The sequence below is a fragment of the Leucopleurus acutus genome, assembly GCF_964270905.1.
Source record: "Leucopleurus acutus genome assembly, chromosome: 15".
NCBI lineage: Eukaryota > Metazoa > Chordata > Mammalia > Artiodactyla > Delphinidae > Leucopleurus > Leucopleurus acutus.
Genome location: NC_139157.1, coordinates 8,023,168 through 8,043,221, shown reverse-complemented (window position 1 = coordinate 8,043,221; position 20,054 = coordinate 8,023,168). Strand labels below are relative to the sequence as shown.

Here is a 20,054-nt window from a genome sequence, read left to right as displayed (position 1 = left end):
TGATGTATGTTGGCAATATTTCCCAGGCAGGGTGGGGAGGGGAAACTGGGGAGAGAACATGCAGGATTTTGTCCGATCGCTGTGTAGGCAGCAGTGAGAGGGTGGAAACAAGCCTGCCTCCAGCTGCCTCAGCCTTGGCACCGCGACATGTGAGGCCAGAAATGCTTCGCTGGGGGAAGCTCTTCTGTGCACTGTGGGACGTTTAGTAGTATCACTGGCCTCGGCCCACTAGATGCCACTAGCCTCCTCCTCTCAGTGGGACCATCAAGATGCCCAATGTCCCCCAGGAGAGAAGGTTACCCCCAGTCCCCCCACTTCTGAGACGAGTGGAGAGGGAGCAAGGAGTTCCTGCTTCTCTGTGCAGATGGCTCCAGGGTTAGGAAGCTGGGAATGAGGTGTTTAAAGTCAGGACAGATGTTCCTGCCGGCACATTCCCATCAGGTCCCGTACCTGCCATGGAAATTCCATCTCACAGATGGGTTTCTGTTTGTCCAGGTTACTGCACACACACAGAGGGGAGAATTTGCCTTTTTCTCTAGAGGTGCACACCTGGAAGGTCCAGCCTAGGGTCAGGCCTCTCCTTTTTGTTGCCTAGGAACATACTAGGTTTCAGATGGCCAACCCCGGGCACTCATTTGGTTGGCTTTTCTCTCCTTTCCTTTCCTTTCCTTTTCTTTCCCCCTCCTCCCTCCCTCCTTCCTTCCTTCTTTCCTTCCTTCCTTTTAAGACTGACGTGGTAGACTGGGAACTCAGGATCATGGGAGCACTGTGGGCAACTGAATGGGAATGTGGAAGAGGATGCCTGCTTCTCAGGTCTTTAGAGAAAACTTCAGCAAGCATGTACGTAGAGCATTGAAAACTCCGCCTTATACCTCATTCAAGCGGAAACTCCCCACAACTCTGCCTTCTTTCATTCCTCTTGTTTTTACATCACCTCCGCTGCTCGTCTGTCCCTCTCGCTTTCGTTGAGAAGTGAATGCGGGGAGCAATTTCGAGTCGACCCGCCAGCCCACAGCCTTAAACATCTGCGGAAACCACCATTCTTGTTTCCCTGCTTGTTGATTATGATCTCAGTTTGGCGTTTCCACGAGACTCGTATTGGCAAAATGCTTTTCAGTCTCTAGCTTTTCGTACACCCCAGGCTTCCAGAAATACAGTAAACTGTGTGCCAACCATGTGAAGGACCTGAGGTTCAGAGGGGCTAAGCTGCTTTGTGTAGGACTCACATCTATGGTCAGTTTGAGTGAAAGCCTGGCTCAGAGACAAAGCAGGCTAAGTACAGGCAGAATAGACAGTCACGCCTGCAATGTAGTTTGAACAATGTGCAACCTCTTTTTTCAAACATCTCTTTTGCATTCAGATGCCTTACTGCCCACAATTCTTTAGATGTTTGCGGGGAGGGAGATGGGTGTTAAGTACACCGTCTCTCATAGCCTGGGGCTCGTGTGAGGTGGTGGAGCCTGTGCAGCCCAGCTGGGGTGAGAGAGGTAGCAGTGACGTGGCAGGACGAGGAGGGCACCTGCACGGCGGGGGAGGGGACCTGGAGCCAAGTTCAGAGCTTCTGCTGGGGGAGGAGTATGTCCCAGGGCAGGAGACAGCGGCATGAGGTGAAAGGCCCAACAAAATGAGGAGGACATCTGGGTGGGGGTGGAGGATGGGCAGTGGTGGACAGAGGAGGTTGTTTCCCTATTCGTGGATTGATCAAACAGGTAAATGCCTTGAGGATAATGGGAGTCAGGTTTCTTACCATCAGAGATGGGAACTGCAGATACGGAGCGGAAGAAAACTAAACTGGACTCAGTGATGCTGGATCAAAGTTGGAGATATTGGTATGAAGTCATTGGTAATCAATACATATGTAGAAAGTTATGGAAATATGGATGTCAGTGCATATATGTATGCCTGTACATATATATTTATATACATATACTCCTTAGATCTGTCCCCTGAGAGGGCCTGGGAGCAGTGACACCTCAACAGCAACAGGTACACCCCACATCCAGATCTTGGCTTCTATATACTCATCTCTACTCAAAGGACCAGGGCTCCTTGGAGAAATGGCAGATTCTAGGGACTGGTGCAGGGAACATACAAGATGAGTGGTGCCTCCTAAAACCTCCAGTGTTTTGGCTTGGCAGACTGAAAATACCAGAGGAAGTACGGAACAGCGGCGAAGGGCTGATTTCTGTTTTGGACCAGCTGAGGTTGGTGTGCTGTTACGTGAGGCCCAGTTAGAGCTATCCAGGGCTATTAGTTATAGGGTCTGATATTCCGGAGAGATGTCTGACTTAGAACTGTAGATTTGGGTTTCATTAGTATGTGGTAACAGTTGAAATGAGGGGATTGGATGAAGCCACCCAGGGAGGGTGAGAAGGGAGGAGGGCCAGGAATGGAGCCTGGTGGCCCAAAGGGAGGATGAGAACAGACCCAGGAAAGGAGACAGAGAAGAAACTACAAAGAGACAAGAGAGCCAGAGGGGAGAAAGCGTGTCTAGGCAATGGTGTCGTCTCTGAGACCACAGCGAGGAGATGGAGTAGAATCTCATAACACACTTTGTGTTGTGTGTGGGCAGGGCTGCGAGAATGAGATTACATCTTACTCCCTTTTGGGGGACTTGTCTAAAAGCATGATGCTGCTGTCTGGACCGTCTCACTTTTATTGTTTTCTAACAGAGGTGTTTGTTGATAGTGGAGATGACCACTATCACCAAAGTGGTCACTCCACTTGGCAGAAGAAAGTCGGAGGAGAAGAAACTGAAAACAGCTCAGCCCTGTCTGTTTTTATCGTTGTTCAGTGTTTGGCATTGGGTAGATGAGATGGTGCTTTAATAAATAAAAATCCATCTTCTAATAAATAATAGCATTCTTTAATAAACAAAGAGTCCAGTCCTTGAGGCTTTTAGTAAAAATCTTTACTAACAGTCAAATTGATTGTGGTAATCGCTTCTGGTGACATTAAGGCCATTGTTAAATGTCCCCAAAGTTCTACTAGCCACAGCGTGGGTGAGTGAACTTCACACATAGATGAACTGTTGACAAAAGACTGGAGTGGGGAGGAGAAATAGTGCCCACTTGGACCTGGGCAATCTAAACTCTGGGTCTGGCTTGGCTGCTAAGTAAATATGTAATCTCGAGCTAGTTATGAGCTAGCTTCCTCACATGTAAAACAAAGAGTGGATTGCAGTATCTACACGATTCCTTCAACTTCTAAACCTCAATTATCAACAGAGGACAGGCAGACTTGTAACAGTCAGGAAGTGTTTTTATGAAAACTCCAAGCTGTATCCTCTTACATCTTCTATCAAATACCCCAGTTTCTGGGGAAAAGAATTTCCAACATATTTGACAAAGTATTATATTTACGAAGAATTCTTGCAACTCAGTAAAAGAAATGAAAAAATAACATGAAAAAATAATGTCGAAGAAGAAATTCAGAGGACTGTTATCATGAAAAATATTCAAACTCATGAGAGATCAAATAAATGCAAATTAAGTCAAAATACCTTTTTAATCACCTATCAAAGTTGGGGATTTTTTTTTTTTTTTTTTTTTTTTTCCGGTATGCGGGCCTCTCACTGTTGTGGCCTCTCCCACTGCGGAGCGCAGGCTCTGCACGCGCAGGCTCAGCGGCCATGGCTCACGGGCCCAGCCGCTCCGCGGCATGCGGGATCCTCCCAGACCGGGGCACGAACCCGTGTCCCCCGCATCGGCAGGCGGACTCCCAACCACTGCGCCACCAGGGAAGCCCGGGGATGTTTTTAAATGGAGATGTTATGGGGACAGAAAAGTATATATGCTGTGAAAAAAGCATTCTCATACCGTGATGTCAGTATAATTGATACCGTTTTTGGAAGACAACTTGTTAAAATGTTTTAAAATCTTGAAAAATATTTATACCCTTTGGTCCAGCAATTCCACTTTTAGAAATATGTCCTGGGGAGATGATGAAAGATGTGCACAAGATTTGCATCCAAGAGAGTTCATTACAGTGTTTTGTTATTTTGAAAAAATAATGGTGAAACATCAGAAGCAACTGGTATGTCCAAAGTTAGAGGATTATTAAAAATAAATTATGGTACATCCAAATAGCAATGATTAAAGTCATGTTTTTTAAAGTAAAGTCTGACAGAGAAAATGCTTACAGTATGATATTGAGCGAAAAAAAAAGCAGGCAATCAAAACAGATGATAAAATGCAATCTCAGTTTTAAAAGAGAGTGTGTGTGAGACGGAGAAAAAAAGACTAAAAAGAAACATCCCAAAATGTTAGATCAGGTTAATTTTGAGTAGTGGTTTTATGTGATTTATTTTTCCTATTGAATTTTTCAAATTTTCTTCAATGAACACAAATATTGTTTTATAATTAGAAAAAAGGCAATGATAAAAGTTAAATCCCTCATTTTGTGTTAAGATTACACAGACTATAGGACTTCCCTGGTGGCGCAGTGGTTAAGAATCCTCCTGCCAATGCAGGGGACACGGGTTCGAGCCCTGGTCCGGGAAGATCTTACACACCACAGAGCAACTAAGCCTGTGTGCCACAGCTACTGAGCCCGCGTGCCACAACTACTGAAGCCCGTGTGCCTAGAGCCTGTGCTCCACAGCAAGAGAAGCCACTGCATAAAGAAGCCCACGCAATGCACCGAAGAGTAGCCCCCCTTGCTGCAACTAGAGAAAGCCTGTGCACAGCAACAAAGACCCAATGCAGCCAAAAATGAATAAATAATAAATAAATAGATAAATAAATAAAGATTAAACAGACTGTAAAATGAGCCTGTTGGGGTGATCCCTTGGATACTGGGGGGCCATTTAAACAGTACTCGTGGCTACTTTACTTCACAGTGGACTTTGAATGTAGAGACAACACAGTGATTTCAGTCTTACGTTGGCTAAGTCATAAACAGAAATTAAATGAGTCTTTGGAGAAAAAAGAAATCCTATAACATTGGGAAATGTGATGTCTTCAACTCCTTAAGTAGGAAGGATTAGAGGCAGATTAGATTAGATTTATAACAGAGAGGCTGTAGGGGGCTTCCCTGGTGGCGCAGTGGTTGAGAGTCCACCTGCCGATGCAGGGGACGCGGGTTCGTGCCCCGGTCCGGGAAGATCCCACATGCCGCGGACCGGCTGGGCCCGTGAGCCATGGCCGCTGAACCTGCGCGTCCGGAGCCAGGTCTTAAAAAGAGGATTCGGCCCCAGGGCAGAGTGGGAAGAGCTCGGAGTAAGAATCCTCAAATTAGTTGAGAATGTGTGTATCTCACAGTCGCTCTGGGCTCGCTGAACTCTTTCCTTTGTGCGCACCTCAGCTACCTCAGGCCAGTACCCTGGGCTTTCTCATCCGGAGTCTCCTCAGGGTGCATCACTTTGGGTCTGGCTGCTTGTTGGCGGGGTGGAGGGGGAGGGGGAGGGGGAGGGGAGGGGTGGGGGTGGGGGTGGGGTGAGGGGGGGGTGCGTCCTGCCTCCATCGTGAGTTCCCTCAGGGCTCACCATCAGGGTGGCTGTGATGTGATGACTTGATGGCTGCAACATGCCTTGTTTACTGATAAGGCAGGCGATATTTTTCATTCATACTTAACAGCCTCCCAAGCTGACTGAAGTATCCAACGCTAACACAAAGGGAAGATGCCTGGAACCCTGAAGTCCTAGGCAATGGCATTCTCACGCTCCACCTTTCTGCTGTCTCCCTAGGACTTGTAGGGAATGAGAGGGCGGAGAGGCTGGGAAGATGCTTCTCTGATGCTGCCAATAGTGCTTCCCAGAGTGATGCCATTTCCTACATAGTGGGGTTTCTGCTGCTGTGTTGCTGTGTTACCAACCACGTCAGGGACGCAGAGTGCTGTCAGGATACTCTCCTTCCATCTGGGACATCACGGTTGGATAAACGTGCATCACTGCAAAGATGATTGCTGCCTAGAAAGAGAGCTGCACAAAGAAGACGCTGCGTGTGCCTGGACAGAGAGCCCATGGTACCAGAACTGGGGTGACATGGAGACAGGCTGCCCATAGCAGTTAATCCTGCAGTGCAATTGCTTCCCCTCATCTTCACTGCTTTCTGAGCTAGACGGTCTTTTCAGCTGGCAGCACTCATCCTTCTACTCTCCTTACCCTTCCCGACCTCAAACATCTTTGTCATCCACCCATGGAGGTGAATAGTATGCAAAATGACCCGGGAGCCTGGAGGAAGGAAGGGTCTGGGGGTGGTGAGCAGGTAGGACCAGCTGTGTTCAAGGTACTTCTTGCCACCCGCTATTTCACCTGAGGGACTGAAATTCAGTTTGGTCTGGTAAGACTGGGAATGTAACTTTTAGCAATGTGTTCATTTAAATAAAACCACGCTATAACAAATCTATTTGGAGGGTTATTGTTAGGTTTATTTTTTTTAATATTTATTTATTTATTTGGTTGCACCGGGTCTTAGTTGTGGCAGGCAGACTCCTTAGTTGAGGCGTGTGAACTCTTAGTTGCGGCACGTGGGATCTACTTCCCTGATCAGGGCTTGAACCCGGGCCCCCTGCATTGGGAGTGTGAGGTCTTAACCACTGCGCCACCAGGGAAGTCCCCAGGGTTATTGTTAGTTTTTAATGAGAATTAGTTTTAATGAGGTTTTTATTTGCTTTCCAACCACATCATGATCAAGACACATGTGATGGCCTGGGCTCAAGATGGCGGTTTTCTTTCATGGGTAACCAGGGTGCATTCTCAGGGGCATGGTGACGGCCTTTGTCCCTTGGAATAATTCAGTATGTATTTATTGAATGGCTGTGTCAAGTCCTAGAGGTTCAGACGTGAATAATAAAGTTTTGCCTTGGAAGAGTTTGCAGTTTAATGCAAAGATATAATTTTAACTCTATAAGGAGGAATGTCATGGCTATAGAGGTAATTAATGAGTAACACCAGAGTGGTGGAGGGAGTATTAGAGAAGGAAGGAATGGCAATGTGAGGGTCTGGGAAGGATAGATTGGTGCAGGGAGCAGGAACCGGAAATGAGGAGACTGACCCCAGGAGTCCAGGCCAAAGACATGGGAATAGAAGAGGATCATGTGATCTTAGGTGACTTCTGCCTTTGAATTTTTTCTTTCTTTTTTTTTTTTTTTGCGGTACGCGGGCCTCTCACTGTTGTGGCCTCTCCCGTTGTGGAGCACAGGCTCCGGACGCGTAGGCTCAGCGGCCATGGCTCACGGGCCCAGCCGCTCCATGGCATGTGGGATCTTCCCGGACCGGGGCACGAACCCGTGTCCCCTGCATCGGCAGGTGGACTCTCAACCACTGCGCCACCAGGGAAGCCCAGAAATTTATTTTCTTATTTATATTTTGAAAAATATTTGTTGGAGTCTAGTTGATTTACAATGTTGTGTTAGTTTCAGGTGTGCAGCAAAGTGAATCAGTTATGCATATACATACTGCATTTGAAGTTTATAATCAGGCAAATGCACAGTAATGAATAATGTTCTAAAGATCTCGTGTGTCTATTATTCTTTGTTTTGTGAAGTTCTGCTTATTAAAAGATGTAGGCCCTTGGGAGCAGAGAACACACAGGCTAGCACATCTGGAATCCACCCTTATGAGTGTCCTCCTGATACTTCATTCTCAACACACAACGAAACGAGTTCTTTGTTCTCCCGGCTGCTGCCCTTCCCGTCCCTGATCTCAGTCTACAGGAGTTGTCTACACAGCCTCCTCAGATGGGAAGCTCAGTCTGCTGATGCCTCCATTTCTCTTCCCCTTCATGGTCACTGGGGCCTTACCAGTCTTCTCTGAAATGTCTCTGGAATCCGTTCTTTCCTTCAGTCATTATCCTAGCTCTGATTTCTCACTGGGACTATTCCAACAACTCCCTACTGGTTTCTCTGATGCATCCGCTATTCCCTTCCATTCAGCCTGTAGACAATGACCAGGGTAACCTTTCTAAAGCACAGTTCAGGTCACATCCCAGCCCTGCACTGAAACTTTAATGGCTCCCTAGTACAAAAAGTAGTATTTTTCATTTTTTTAAAATTAATTTTAATTGGAGTCTAGTTGATTTACAATGTTGTCTTAGTTTCTGCTGTACAGCAAAGTGAATCAGTTTTATATATATATATATATATATATTTATATATATATATATATATATATATATATATATATATATATACCTCCACTCTTTTTCAGATTCTATTCCCATGTAGGTCATTGCAGAGTACTAAGTAGAGTTCCCTGTGCTATACAGTAAGGTAGTGTTTTTCAAACCATGGCCCAGGACCCATCTACATCAGAATGCCCTGGGTTATGAAAGATCAGATTCCAGGGTCCCACCCCAGACTTCTTGAAACAATGGGGCCCTGGAATTTGCATTTTTAATAAACAACCCCATATAATTTTTAAGCACTAATATTGGATAAGCATAACCTATAAAATAAGCCTGATATTTAAAGAAGCATCATAGCCAGGCCTTCATGCTCAGTCCAGTTGTTTATTTCTTGTTAAGTCATACCTCCACCTTGGGTCCACCAGTCTCCTCAAACTCCACAACCAACATTCTGTGCCCTCCTGCCTCCATGCCTTTGTCCATCTGTTGTTTTTTCTTAAAATGCCTTTCTTTTCCTTCCTCAGCTAACAAACTCCTACTGGCCCTTCAAGGCCCAGCCCTGTGAAGCCCACCTTGAAACCCTGAGACAAGGCTTCCTGGTGCGTGTTTGCTCTGATGCGGTCAGTCTCCTTTATTCCATTTCCCATATTGAATTAGATTTAGTTCTGTCTGCCTCCCCTGTAAAACTGTGCAGATGTCTGTGTCTTATTTATTTCTGTATCCTTAACTCCTAGTGCAGTGACTGAAACCTATGTGTTGGTTAAACAACGGAAACAAGATGATCTCTCTTTAGAAAGAGAATTTGGTTACTTGAGTTTGACTGTCATAGAAAAATACAATTTGGTCTTATGTGTTGAAACAACTTTCCTAACGGATTTTCTTTTAATATTTAATGTGAGTGCATTTAATTTATTTTTTTAACATCTTTATTGGAGTATAATTGCTTTACAATGTTGTGTTATTTTCTGCTGTATAAGAAAGTGAATCAGTGATATGTATACATATATCCCCATATCCCCTCCCTCCGGTGTCTGTCTCTCACCCTCCCTATCCCACCCCTCTAGGTGGTCACAAAGCAACGAGCTGATCTCCCTGTGCTATGCGGCTGCTTCCCACTAGCTACCTATTTTACATTTGGTAGTATGTGTAAGTCCATGCCACTCTCTCACTTCGTCCCAGCTTACCCTTCCCCCTTCCCGTGTCCTCAAGTCCATTCTCTACGTCTGTGTCTTTATTCTTGTCCTGCCCCTAGGTTCATGAGAACCTTCTCTTTTTTTTTTTTTTAGATTCCATATACATGTGTTAGCATACGGTATTTGTTTTTCTCTTTCTGACTTACTTCACTCTGTATGACAGACTCTAGGTCCATTGACCTCTCTACAAATAACTCAATTTCATTTCTTTTTATGGCTAAGTAATATTCCATTGTATATATGTGCCACATCTTCTTTATCCATTCATCTGTTGATGGACACTTAGGTTTCTTCCATTTCCTGACTATTGTAAATAGTGCTGCAACAAATATCGTGGTATCTGTCTGTTTTTTTGTTTTGTTTTGTTTTGTTTTTGTGGTACGCGGGCCTCTCACTGTTGTGGCCTCTCCCGTTGCGGAGCACAGGCTCCGGACGTGCCGGCTCAGCAGCCATGGCTCATGGGCCTAGCTGCTCTGCGGCATGTGGGATCTTCCTGGACCAGGACATGAACCCGTGTCCCCTGCATCGGCAGGCGGACTCTCAACCACTGCGCTACCAGGGAAGCCCACCTGTCTGCTTTTGAATTATGGTTTTCTCAGGGTATATGTCCAGTAGTGGGATTGCTGGGTCATATGGTAGTTCTATTTTTAGTATTTTAAGGAAACTCCATACTGTTCTCCATAGTGGCTGTATCAATTTACATTCCCACCAACAGTGCAAGAGAATTCCCTTTTCTCCACACCCTCTCCAGCATTTATTGTTTGTAGATTTTTTGATGATGGCCATTCTGACTGGTGTGAGGTGATACCTCATTGTAGTTTTGATTTGCATTTCTCTAATGATTAGTGATGTTGAGCATCCTTTCATGTGTTTGTTGGCAATCTGTATATCTTCTTTGGAGAAATGTCTATTTAGGTCTTCTTCCCGTTTTTGGATTGGATTGTTTGTTTTTCTGATATTGAGCTGCATGAGCTGCTTATATATTTTGGAGATTAATCCTTTGTCAGTTGCTTCATTTGCAAATATTTCCTCACATTCTAAGGGTTGTTTTTTCGTCTTGTTTATAGTTTCCTTTGCTGTGCAAAAGCTTTTGTTTCATTAGGTCCCAATTGTTTATTTTTGTTTTTATTTCCATTTCTCTAGGAGGTGGGTTAAAAAGGATCTTGCTGTGGTTTGTGTCATAGAGTGTTCTGCCTATGTTTTCCTCTAAGAGTTTTATAGTGTCTGGCCTTACATTTAAGTCTCTAATCCATTTTGAGGTTATTTTTGTGTATGGTGTTAGGAAGAGTTCTAATTTCATTCTTTTACATGTAGCTGTCCAGTTTTCCCAGCACCACTTATTGAAGAGGCTGTCTTTTCTCCATTGTATACTCTTGCCTCCTTTATCAAAGATAAGGTGACCATATGTACATAGGTTTATCTCTGGGCTTTCTGTCCTGTTCCATTGATCTATATTTCTGTTTTTGTGTCAGTACCATACTGTCTTGATTACTGTAGCTTTTGTAGTATAGTCTGATGTCCAGGAGACTGATTCCTTCAGCTCCGTTTTTCTTTCTCAAGATTGCTTTGGCTATTCAGGGTTTTTTGTGTTTCCATACAAATTGTGAAATTTTTTGTTCTAGTTCTGTGAAAAATGCCATTGGTAGTTTGATAGGGATTGTGTTGAATCTGTACATTGCTTTGAGTAGTATAATCATTTTCACAATGTTGATTCTTCCAATCCAAGAACATGGTATATCTCTCCATCTGTTTGTATTGTCTTTAATTTCTTTCATCAGTGTCTTATAGTTTTCTGCATACAGGTCTTTTGTCTCCTTACGTAGGTTTATTCCTAGGTATTTTATTCTTTTTCTTGCAGGGGTAAATGGGAGTGTTTCCTTAATTTCTCTTTCATATTTTTCATCATTAGTGTATAAGAATGCAAGAGATTTCTGTGTATTAATTCCTGACTGATTTTTTTGAGGAGTACACGAGAGCTCTCTTGCATATCATGAGAAACTAAAAGCTGAATGACGCTATGGTCCATGAGAGATTCCAGACTGTGAACTGAGTCAGAAAGATGTTCTTGTCCCTTTTCTTAAAAATTCTTATTAGGTCCTGATTTTACATTTCTCGTCTTTGATTTAGGTTTGTTATTAAAAGATGAAAACATTTGACTCCCTCATGTAAGCTATTTTGATTTTGTGATGGCCCTAGATCTGCGCCATCCAATATGGTAGCCACTGGCCATGTGTGGCCAGTGCACATGTGAAGTGTTGCTGGTCTGAAGCATGATGCTCAATGAGGGTAAAATGCACACTGCATTTTGAAGACTTACTGTGAAAAAAAGAAGCTAAAGTAGCTCATTAATATTTTTTATATCGATTACACATTGAAATGATATTTTGAACACATTGAATTAAATAATATATGCTATTAAAATTCATTTCACATATTTCTTTTTACGTTTTTGTGTGTGGCTCCCAGAAAACCTTAAATTACACACATGGCTCACATTACATTTCTGTTGGACAGCACTGATCTAGACCCTTCATACCCTCTACCGTTTTTTGTGTTTCACGTTTTTCTGTTTGCTTCTTCTCTCCCCTGAAACACCATCACCACTACCACCAACAAAACACCCAGCTCTAAAGTGCATACCATCCAACTATATTACTTACCACCCTCCTTGCTGTGACTGTCTACAGACCTCTGGGCCGCTCTTCCAAATTCCTTAAGGATTTAACACCTGGCTCACAGCCAGTTTTTTCTAATGATATTCCTGTATTCTAGCCTATTTCCCAGTGATTTCAATGTCCATGTAGACAATTCTTCCAACACCCTGGCTCCAGGTCCTGATCAAAGGATCTCGTCCTCCACTCTCCCTCAGCCATTCATTCCCATGGTCATGCACTACATTTATCAATACCAGTAACCCCCAAACAACACCACTGCCATCTCAGCTTCAAGCATCCGACTGTTCAACCTCCGCCTCCTATTTTCCAGTTCTCTACCTTTAGTACTCGGACTTCAGCAGTTCGTTCTCTGACACTGCTGGGATCTACAGTCGAGGGCTCCTATTTCCTGTTCACCCTCTGTCACCTCTCTCCTGGCCTCACTTTTCTCATAACTCTACTGAATTCCATAGTCTATGTGCTGTCGTGTGTCCCCCACTTTGTATGTGCTATAATGTGTCTCCCACTTTCCATTGCACCACCCTAGTAGAACCCCAATCCTGGTTAAATCCATCTCTCCTCTTTCTGCACACTCACACCTGGACAGCTGAGCCATAGCTGGAGAAAAGCACACGTCATGCCAATCATCTCTCTTTAAATTCATGAGCACTAATCCAGGCAATCTCTAAGGTTTGCCCGGAAATCTTGCTTTTTGTATATTTACCCAGTCCTTTCCCTCTTTCTCCTAATTACTTCACTTCTTGCCCTCTCTCCTTAAACCCTTAACATCTCCTCACTCTCAGCGGATGACCTTGCTCCTGACTTTGCTGAAAAAAGAGATACTGCACATTCAGAAGAGAACTTCTTCCAACTTGTAACACTCCCTCGTCACTCGACCCACCTGGCTGCATCTTAAACCACACACTCTGCCTTCCCTCCTGTTCCCATGAATAAATTATGCTCCCAGCTTCTCAGTTTCTTTTGCTTCCTTCTCTTCATTCCCCCAAGCTCTAAACGTTGAAACGCTCCAAGGCTCAGTCCTTGGACCTCTGCTCCTTTTTAATGACCCACATTTCATAGGTTATCTCATCTAGCCTCATGATTTTACGTTTCACCTCGTTTTTGTGTGTGTGTGTGCCTGTGCATGATGATCTTTATTTATTTGTAACATCTTTATTGGAGTATAGTTGCTTTACAATGTTGTGTTGGTCTCTGCTGTACAGCAAAGTGAATCAGCTATACATATATGTATATCCCCTCATTTTTGGATTTCCTTCCCATTTAGGTCACCACAGAGCATCGAGTTCCCTGTGCTATACAGTAGGTTCTCATTAGTTATCTATTTTATACATAGTAGTGTATATATGTCAATCCCAGTCTCCCAGTTCATCCCACCCCCCTCCCCCCTTGGTACCCATACGTTTGTTCTCTACATGTGTCTCTATTTCTCCTTTGCAAATAAGGTCACCTGTACCATTTTTCTAGATTCCACATATAAGCGATATTATACGGTATTTGTCTTTCTCTTTCTGACTTACTTCACTCTGTAAGACTGTCTCTAGGTCCATCCGCGTCTCTGCAAATGGCACCGTTTCATTCCTTTTTATGGCTGAGTAACATTTCACCTGTTTGCACACAGCCTACATCTGCTCCCACACCCCAGCTCCCGACATGCTTTGAGACAGCTCCGTCTGGCTGTTGCATGAGCTTCCCAAGCTCTGTATGGCCCCTCCCAAACTGCTCTCCCTGCACATTGTCCATTCAGCAAGTGGCTACAAACTCTTCTCTTTTCCTTCAGTAACTCATATCTCACCTGTTAGCAATTCAAATTGCATCCAGAATCCAACCATGTCTCACTGTCTCCAAAACCACACTCTGGTCTGCGCCGTGGTCTGTGCTTTACTTTTCTCTGTGGTGCTTATTACAATCTGACCTCTATTTGTTTGTTGCTGTTGTTATTAGTTATTGGTTACTGGCTGCCTCCCCACTGGAATATAAACTCCAAGAGGTTGATGCTTTGTTTCATTCACAGCTGTAGCCCAGTGCCAGAAACGGTGCCTGCCCTGAAGTTGGCACTGAAAAATATTTGGTGGATGAACTTGGGGAATATGGCTATCTTACCTACAAACTTCAAATAAAGTCTGGTCTGTACAGCTGCTCTTTGTTCAGCCATGCCATGGAATTGTGAATTCCGGTCCTTGTGTTTGGCTCCTAAGGGTACTGGGGTCTATACCTTATCTAATTATGAAACAAAAGGAGAATCTGCTCCAGTAAAAATAATTTCCAGGATGTCATCAGAACAGCTGAGGGAAGGGTTAGTGGGGAGAGGGGTCTCAGGACCGTGAAGCCAGGGACCTCTGTGGGCTCCTGGATCAAACAGCGGAGAGGAAACTAGCCTTTTCACCAGCCCACCTGCTCACACAATATCACGTCTATGTACTGTTCTGCCTCAGGTGAGCTCGTTCAGAAGAGGCATCTATCTACAAATTAACTTTCTAGAGGTTAATTATTTTGCACATATAGGACCCTGTTTTGGAAGGACCAAAAGCAAAGAACAATGTTTTACCACCACCAAAAAAAAAATAAGCCAAGGACGTCATGAGTTGGAACAAAGGAGATGACCTCGGTGGGCGCCTCCCGGTTCCATTCCCCAGTGGTGGAAGTGGCTTATGTATATTTGTTATATAACAGGAAGAGGGTGGGAGCCCTGCATATGTTTATTTAGCAATTCCTAAAGTGTGAGGGAAAGTGGCTGATAATCTTCGCTTTGCAGTCTCAAATATTTAGCATTTTTATTGGTTTTGGGTTAGTGCTTTGTTTAGTATCTGTCAATAGTGTTTTGCCGCATGGTCTGGCCTATGGAGCACGAGGATATGAATACACCTTGTTGAAATGCACCATCTGTTCCCCAGCGATGGTTTGCAGGGCATACCTGGTCTGAGTAGGTGCACAGCTTCGTCACAGATATTGAGACCGCATGAAACACATACCTTCTAATTGTTCACATTTTGAAAATGGTACCCTACTGAACATACTTTTTCCATATTGAATATTGGTCGCCTATTGAACCACATGAAACACATACCTTCTAATTGTTCACACTTTTTGAAAGTATTGGTACCCTCCCAATCACCCATCACTTACGGTACTTTATGCATTAAAAAGCGACAACAACAGCGTTGCCCAAAGATGTATTTTGTCATTGCATTTTGATGTGATGAACCTGGTCTCTCAGGCCAGGAAATGAAGGCGCAGAAGATGAGATGGTTTTCAAAACACCGCTCAGAAAGCTCGGGCCAGACCAGATACGGACACCAGGAATTTGACCCTCTTGCTTTGGTGGATCCCCTTTGGTGCTGAACCACAAGCAAGTAGTAATACAGAAACAAAGGCTATTGGGGGGATCCAAAAAGATTATTCAATCAGTTCCCTCTCAGTAAAATGTGTAATTTTATCTTCGTTGGAAAGAGAATTGTACAGTCTAGTAAACACTTTTTGTATAACTTGAAGGTTATAATCCGTAGCTGAAGTCTCCCTTTTACTGCAATTCATCAACCTTGATTTTTTCTTAAACTTATTTACAGAAAAATACCTGAAGAGCCCAGGCTGAGGTCCCCTCATGGATGAGGCAAACAGGACATCATTTGTTGCTGAGGAGTCCTCGAACGCCTCAACCAGAGGGAACACCTCAGTAGCAGAGCCGCGTCGGGAAATTCCCATCGTGCACTGGGTGATCATGAGCATTTCCCCACTGGGCTTTGTTGAGAATGGAATTCTCCTCTGGTTCCTCTGCTTCCGGATGAGAAGAAACCCCTTCACCGTCTACATCACCCACTTGTCTATTGCGGACATCTCGTTACTCTTTTGCATTTTTATTCTGTCTGTCGACTATGCTTTAGATTACGAGCTCTCTTCCGGCTATTACTACACAATCGTCACATTGTCGGTGACCTTTCTCTTTGGCTACAACACGGGTCTGTATCTGCTGACAGCCATCAGTGTGGAGAGGTGCCTGTCCGTCCTGTACCCCATCTGGTACCGCTGCCATCGCCCCAAGCACCAGTCAGCGTTTGTCTGTGCCCTCCTGTGGGCACTTTCCTGCTTAGTGACCACCATGGAATACGTCATGTGCATTGACAGTGAAGGACAGACTCAATCCCGAAGTGACTGCAGGGCGGTGATCGTCTTCATAGTCGTTCTGAGCTTCCTGGTCTTCACTCCACTCATGGTGGTGTCCAGCACCATCTTGGTAGTGAAGATTCGGAAGAATACGTGGGCATCCCACTCCTCAAAGCTGTACCTTGTCATCACGGTCTCCATCATCATATTCTTCATCTTCGCCATGCCCATGAGGCTCCTCTACCTGCTCTATTATGAGTATTGGTCGACGTTCAGGAACTTGCACCACATTTCTCTTCTCTTCTCTACAATCAATAGCAGCGCCAACCCTTTTATTTACTTCTTCGTGGGCAGCAGCAGGAAGAAGCGGTTCAAGGAGTCCTTAAAAGTGGTTCTGACCAGGGCTCTCAAAGATGAGATGCAACCCAGGCGCCCGGAAGACCACACCACCACCACTGAAACAGAGACTGTCGTCTGACAGGTGCAGGAAATTGTGGACAAAAACAGTGGGACGCAGACGAGCTATAGTTTGTGCTTGGGATGCAACTGAATATCTCCTAAATACGGTATAGGACACCTTACCCCATATGCATGAGATGCTAATTAATGCTGAGACTGTACTCTTGCGTTGTACCTTCTGGAAATGCCCCAATACATGTTGGAACTCTATCCTTTCTGTAGCTTTCAAAAATCTCCTTCTGTTCCTCTTCAGCTCTCCTGGTAGCACTTTCCCACAAACTATAAAAATTACTCCAGCAGGAACGTTTACATGTGTGTACAGGAAAGGGTACAAGCATTTGATGGACCTTGAGGAGGTGAAGCCATATAGCGGGAAGAACGTGGGTTTTGGAGTCAGGCTGACTCTGTCCTTTGCTGCTGGTGTGACCTCAGGTTTAACCACCAGGGACCTCATTTCCTCAGTATACAATGGTAACAGCAATAGTCCATACCTCCCGGGCTTGTGGTGAGGATGAAACGAGAACATGAGGTATGCAAAGCATCTGGCACACCTCAGTGTTAAGAAACCTCAGTCTTTCTGATACCTTTAAGTGGGAGAAGAAATACACATTTCTGTTCTGTAAAGCACAGACACACACAAACACAGACATGCGTACACACACGTGTACACACAACTCTATGGTGTACAAACATTGTTACATGTTTTAAAATGTTGAATGTTCTTTCTGTTTGCTACACGAGAACGTTTCATGGGACAACACTTCTATAGCAAACATCTGCAGATGTTCTAACCCCTCAACCGTCATGTGTTAGAGCGTCATTTCCTGTTGTGAGGGAAAACATTTGGCTGCCAGTAGAGGAATTTCTCACGGCTTCCCTTCCCTCTGTGGGAATGCTCGATGTAAAGAAAGTCTGTTTTGAAATCTTTTGCTGGATATAAATGTTTATGAATGAAACTTACTTCACGAGTTCATGAGGGCGATTGTGCTTTTGGAAGCTCACCACTCCCCCTGCCCCGCCCTGCCCCCATGAAGTGGGTGATGTATTTATAGCCACAAAGTTCCCGCCTGCAGGCAGGTACAGGGTCCTGAACATATTCTTCTGTCATTCCTGGAAGGAGGCTCAGCAGCAGGGGCTGAGGAGAGTGTGGTCATATCTCGGAGGGAACCCGGACATTTCTCCCAAGACAGATCTTTGCAGGGTTTCATTGGCATCTCAGTGCCCTGCTGCTCGCCTGCCGTGACTTGTGTCTGTACCTTCAGGCACGATGTCCCAGATTTTAGCTGGGAAACCCATCGTAGCTTATAGACTACGTTGCTGTGTTTGGTTTCCTGCTGCCTCTTCGGGACGTCCCACGAAAATGGCGATGCTTCATGTGACTCTGGGGGAGTAAAATGTTCACACCCATAAATCAGCTCAGTAATATTTATATAACTGTGGGTCTCCGAAGGTTCAGAGAAGCCATGATGAAATGGTTCTCTGTTACCACCTGTTTCTGCTCCATCTTCTTCCTTTGCAGGAAACGGTCGCCTGTAACCATGGGGCCAGCCTCGCTGGGAGCGATGCGCAAGGCTTTCCCACCCAGCCAAACTTGGAGGCAGGAGGCTTTTCAGTGGGTGATGACATCTGATTCAGAAACAAGGCAGCTTGCTTTCAGGAGCCCAGATGGGTGTGGAGCAGTGACATTTAGGATGATCTTATTTTTGATTGAAAACAGAGCATCTTCGCTGGGAAAGAACAGAATATGGAGATCAGAGTCACGCTCCTCTGTTCACCATCGTCTGCCCTGATGCCGCGCTGCCTCTGGGTTAGTGAAAAAGGGATCAACCTCATCTCATCTCAAAGGGATCTTCGTCTCAAAGAGGAACTTAAATACCCTTAGAAACCAGGCAATTTCTACACCGCTGAGACCACTTGTCTCTGGCCATGGCATCTGCCCTGTCTCTGAGCCCCCTCTGCGTCATCTCTCACCCCGTCTGGGAGACCCCTGGTAGCCCTGGTCCAGTCACTCTCACCGTGTCCCCCTCATTCTCTGTCTCGCCCAGGCTGTTGAGTGGGCAGAGAACCCTCCCCATGGTGTGATTAGGGCTCCAGCCAAGGTGCGGTCCTAGCAGGCTGGCCTCTTGTCAGGGCCCCGTGAAGTCTTCCTCCATAACCCGGGCAGCTCTTCCAAACCCCTCTCTCTCTGAAATCTCTCTGTCTGGAACCTTTCCCCTCACTGTCATTCTCTCTTCACTACCTTCAGTCATAGGTGACTGAAAAAAAAAAGAGTCAAGCCATGAGGCAATGACTCTCAGATCCCCCTCCATCTAGAAGGACCCCAGTCTTCACCATTCCTTTCCTCTTCATCTCCACTAGGAAGATTTTTCTTCTCTTCCAAACTTCCCTGTCCGCCAGCCTCCCGGACAATAATTCTACGCTTATATTAGCAACCAAAGTGGTGTTCTTTTCCTTTAGCTGAAGAGCGTGACATATGGGGTCTTAGCTCCCCGATCAGGGATTGAACCCACGTCCCCTGCAGTGGAAGCGCGGAGTCCCAGCCACTGGACCGCCAGGGAAGTCCCAAAGTGGGGTTTTATTTTTTAAGTGAAAAACCAAGTCTTTGAAGTGGTCCACAAGGCTCTCCATGACCTGGCCCCCGTGTGACTCTCCGGGGCTCGAGTGGCTCGCTTCTCCCGCCCCTCCTACCCTCCTCGAGATCCTTTGGAAATGCCAAGTGCACTCCTACTCCTGGGCTTTCCTCTTCGATGTTCCTTCTGCCTGGGATGCTTCCCCACAGGTCTCTGCTCCCCCTCTCCCCTCAGCATCTGGTCAGATGTCACCTCAGCAGGGGGCTCTCTGCCACCGGACAACAGCCTCTACCCCCTCTCTTCTCCTCCCCGGTTCTCCTCAGCACTCATGATCGTCACTGTGTCACACGTCGATTGGCTCGTCTGTGCCTCTAGAAGGTCAGCTCCCTTGTCTGTGCACCTAGAAGGTCAGCTCCCTTGTCTGTGCACCTAGAGGGCTCAGCTCCCTTGTCTGTGCACCTAGAGGGTCAGCTCCCTTTTCTGTGCACCTAGAAGGGTCAGCTCCCTTGTCTGTGCACCTAGAAGGTCAGCTCCCTTGTCTGTGCACCTAGGGGTTCAGCTCCCTTGTCTGTGCACCTAGAGGGCTCAGCTCCCTTGTCTGTGCACCTAGAGGGCTCAGCTCCCTGGAAGCACAGCTGGAATCCACTGCTCCCCTCTCTGGGCTCCTTTTCTCCCGCAAACACGCGGGCTCCATCGCTTGCATCTTCACACAAACCAATAGTTCAAACAGGGAAGCCGTTCTGCACACTCCTGCTCAGCTCCTCCGCCACCTCTCCTTCCTTTCCTTCTGGAAAGGCCCTTGCACGCTCATGCTCTGCATTTTCTCCTTACCAACCCCCTCCACCCCCTGCAGGCTGACTCCAGACCTCCCCACCACATTGTAATTGGCCCAGCGAGGAACACGGGCGCCTTCCACGTTGCTCAGCTGATGGGTTCTCTTCTACTCATACCGTTTGTGGCATCTGACACGCTGACCATCCCCTTCCTGAGAGT

General features: G+C 45.6%; 1 protein-coding gene across 1 annotated transcript; it reads left to right on the top strand.

Annotated features, from left to right (window-relative positions):
- Positions 1-15,532: 15,532 nt before the first annotated feature.
- On the top strand, positions 15,533-16,510 carry MAS1 (MAS1 proto-oncogene, G protein-coupled receptor; the record flags this gene model as incomplete). The annotated part of the gene is made up of 1 exon (XM_082855377.1): positions 15,533-16,510. One exon carries the CDS (start codon positions 15,533-15,535, stop codon positions 16,508-16,510), a length of 978 nt encoding a protein of 325 aa, XP_082711503.1.
- Between the last annotated feature and the right edge of the window lie 3,544 nt (positions 16,511-20,054).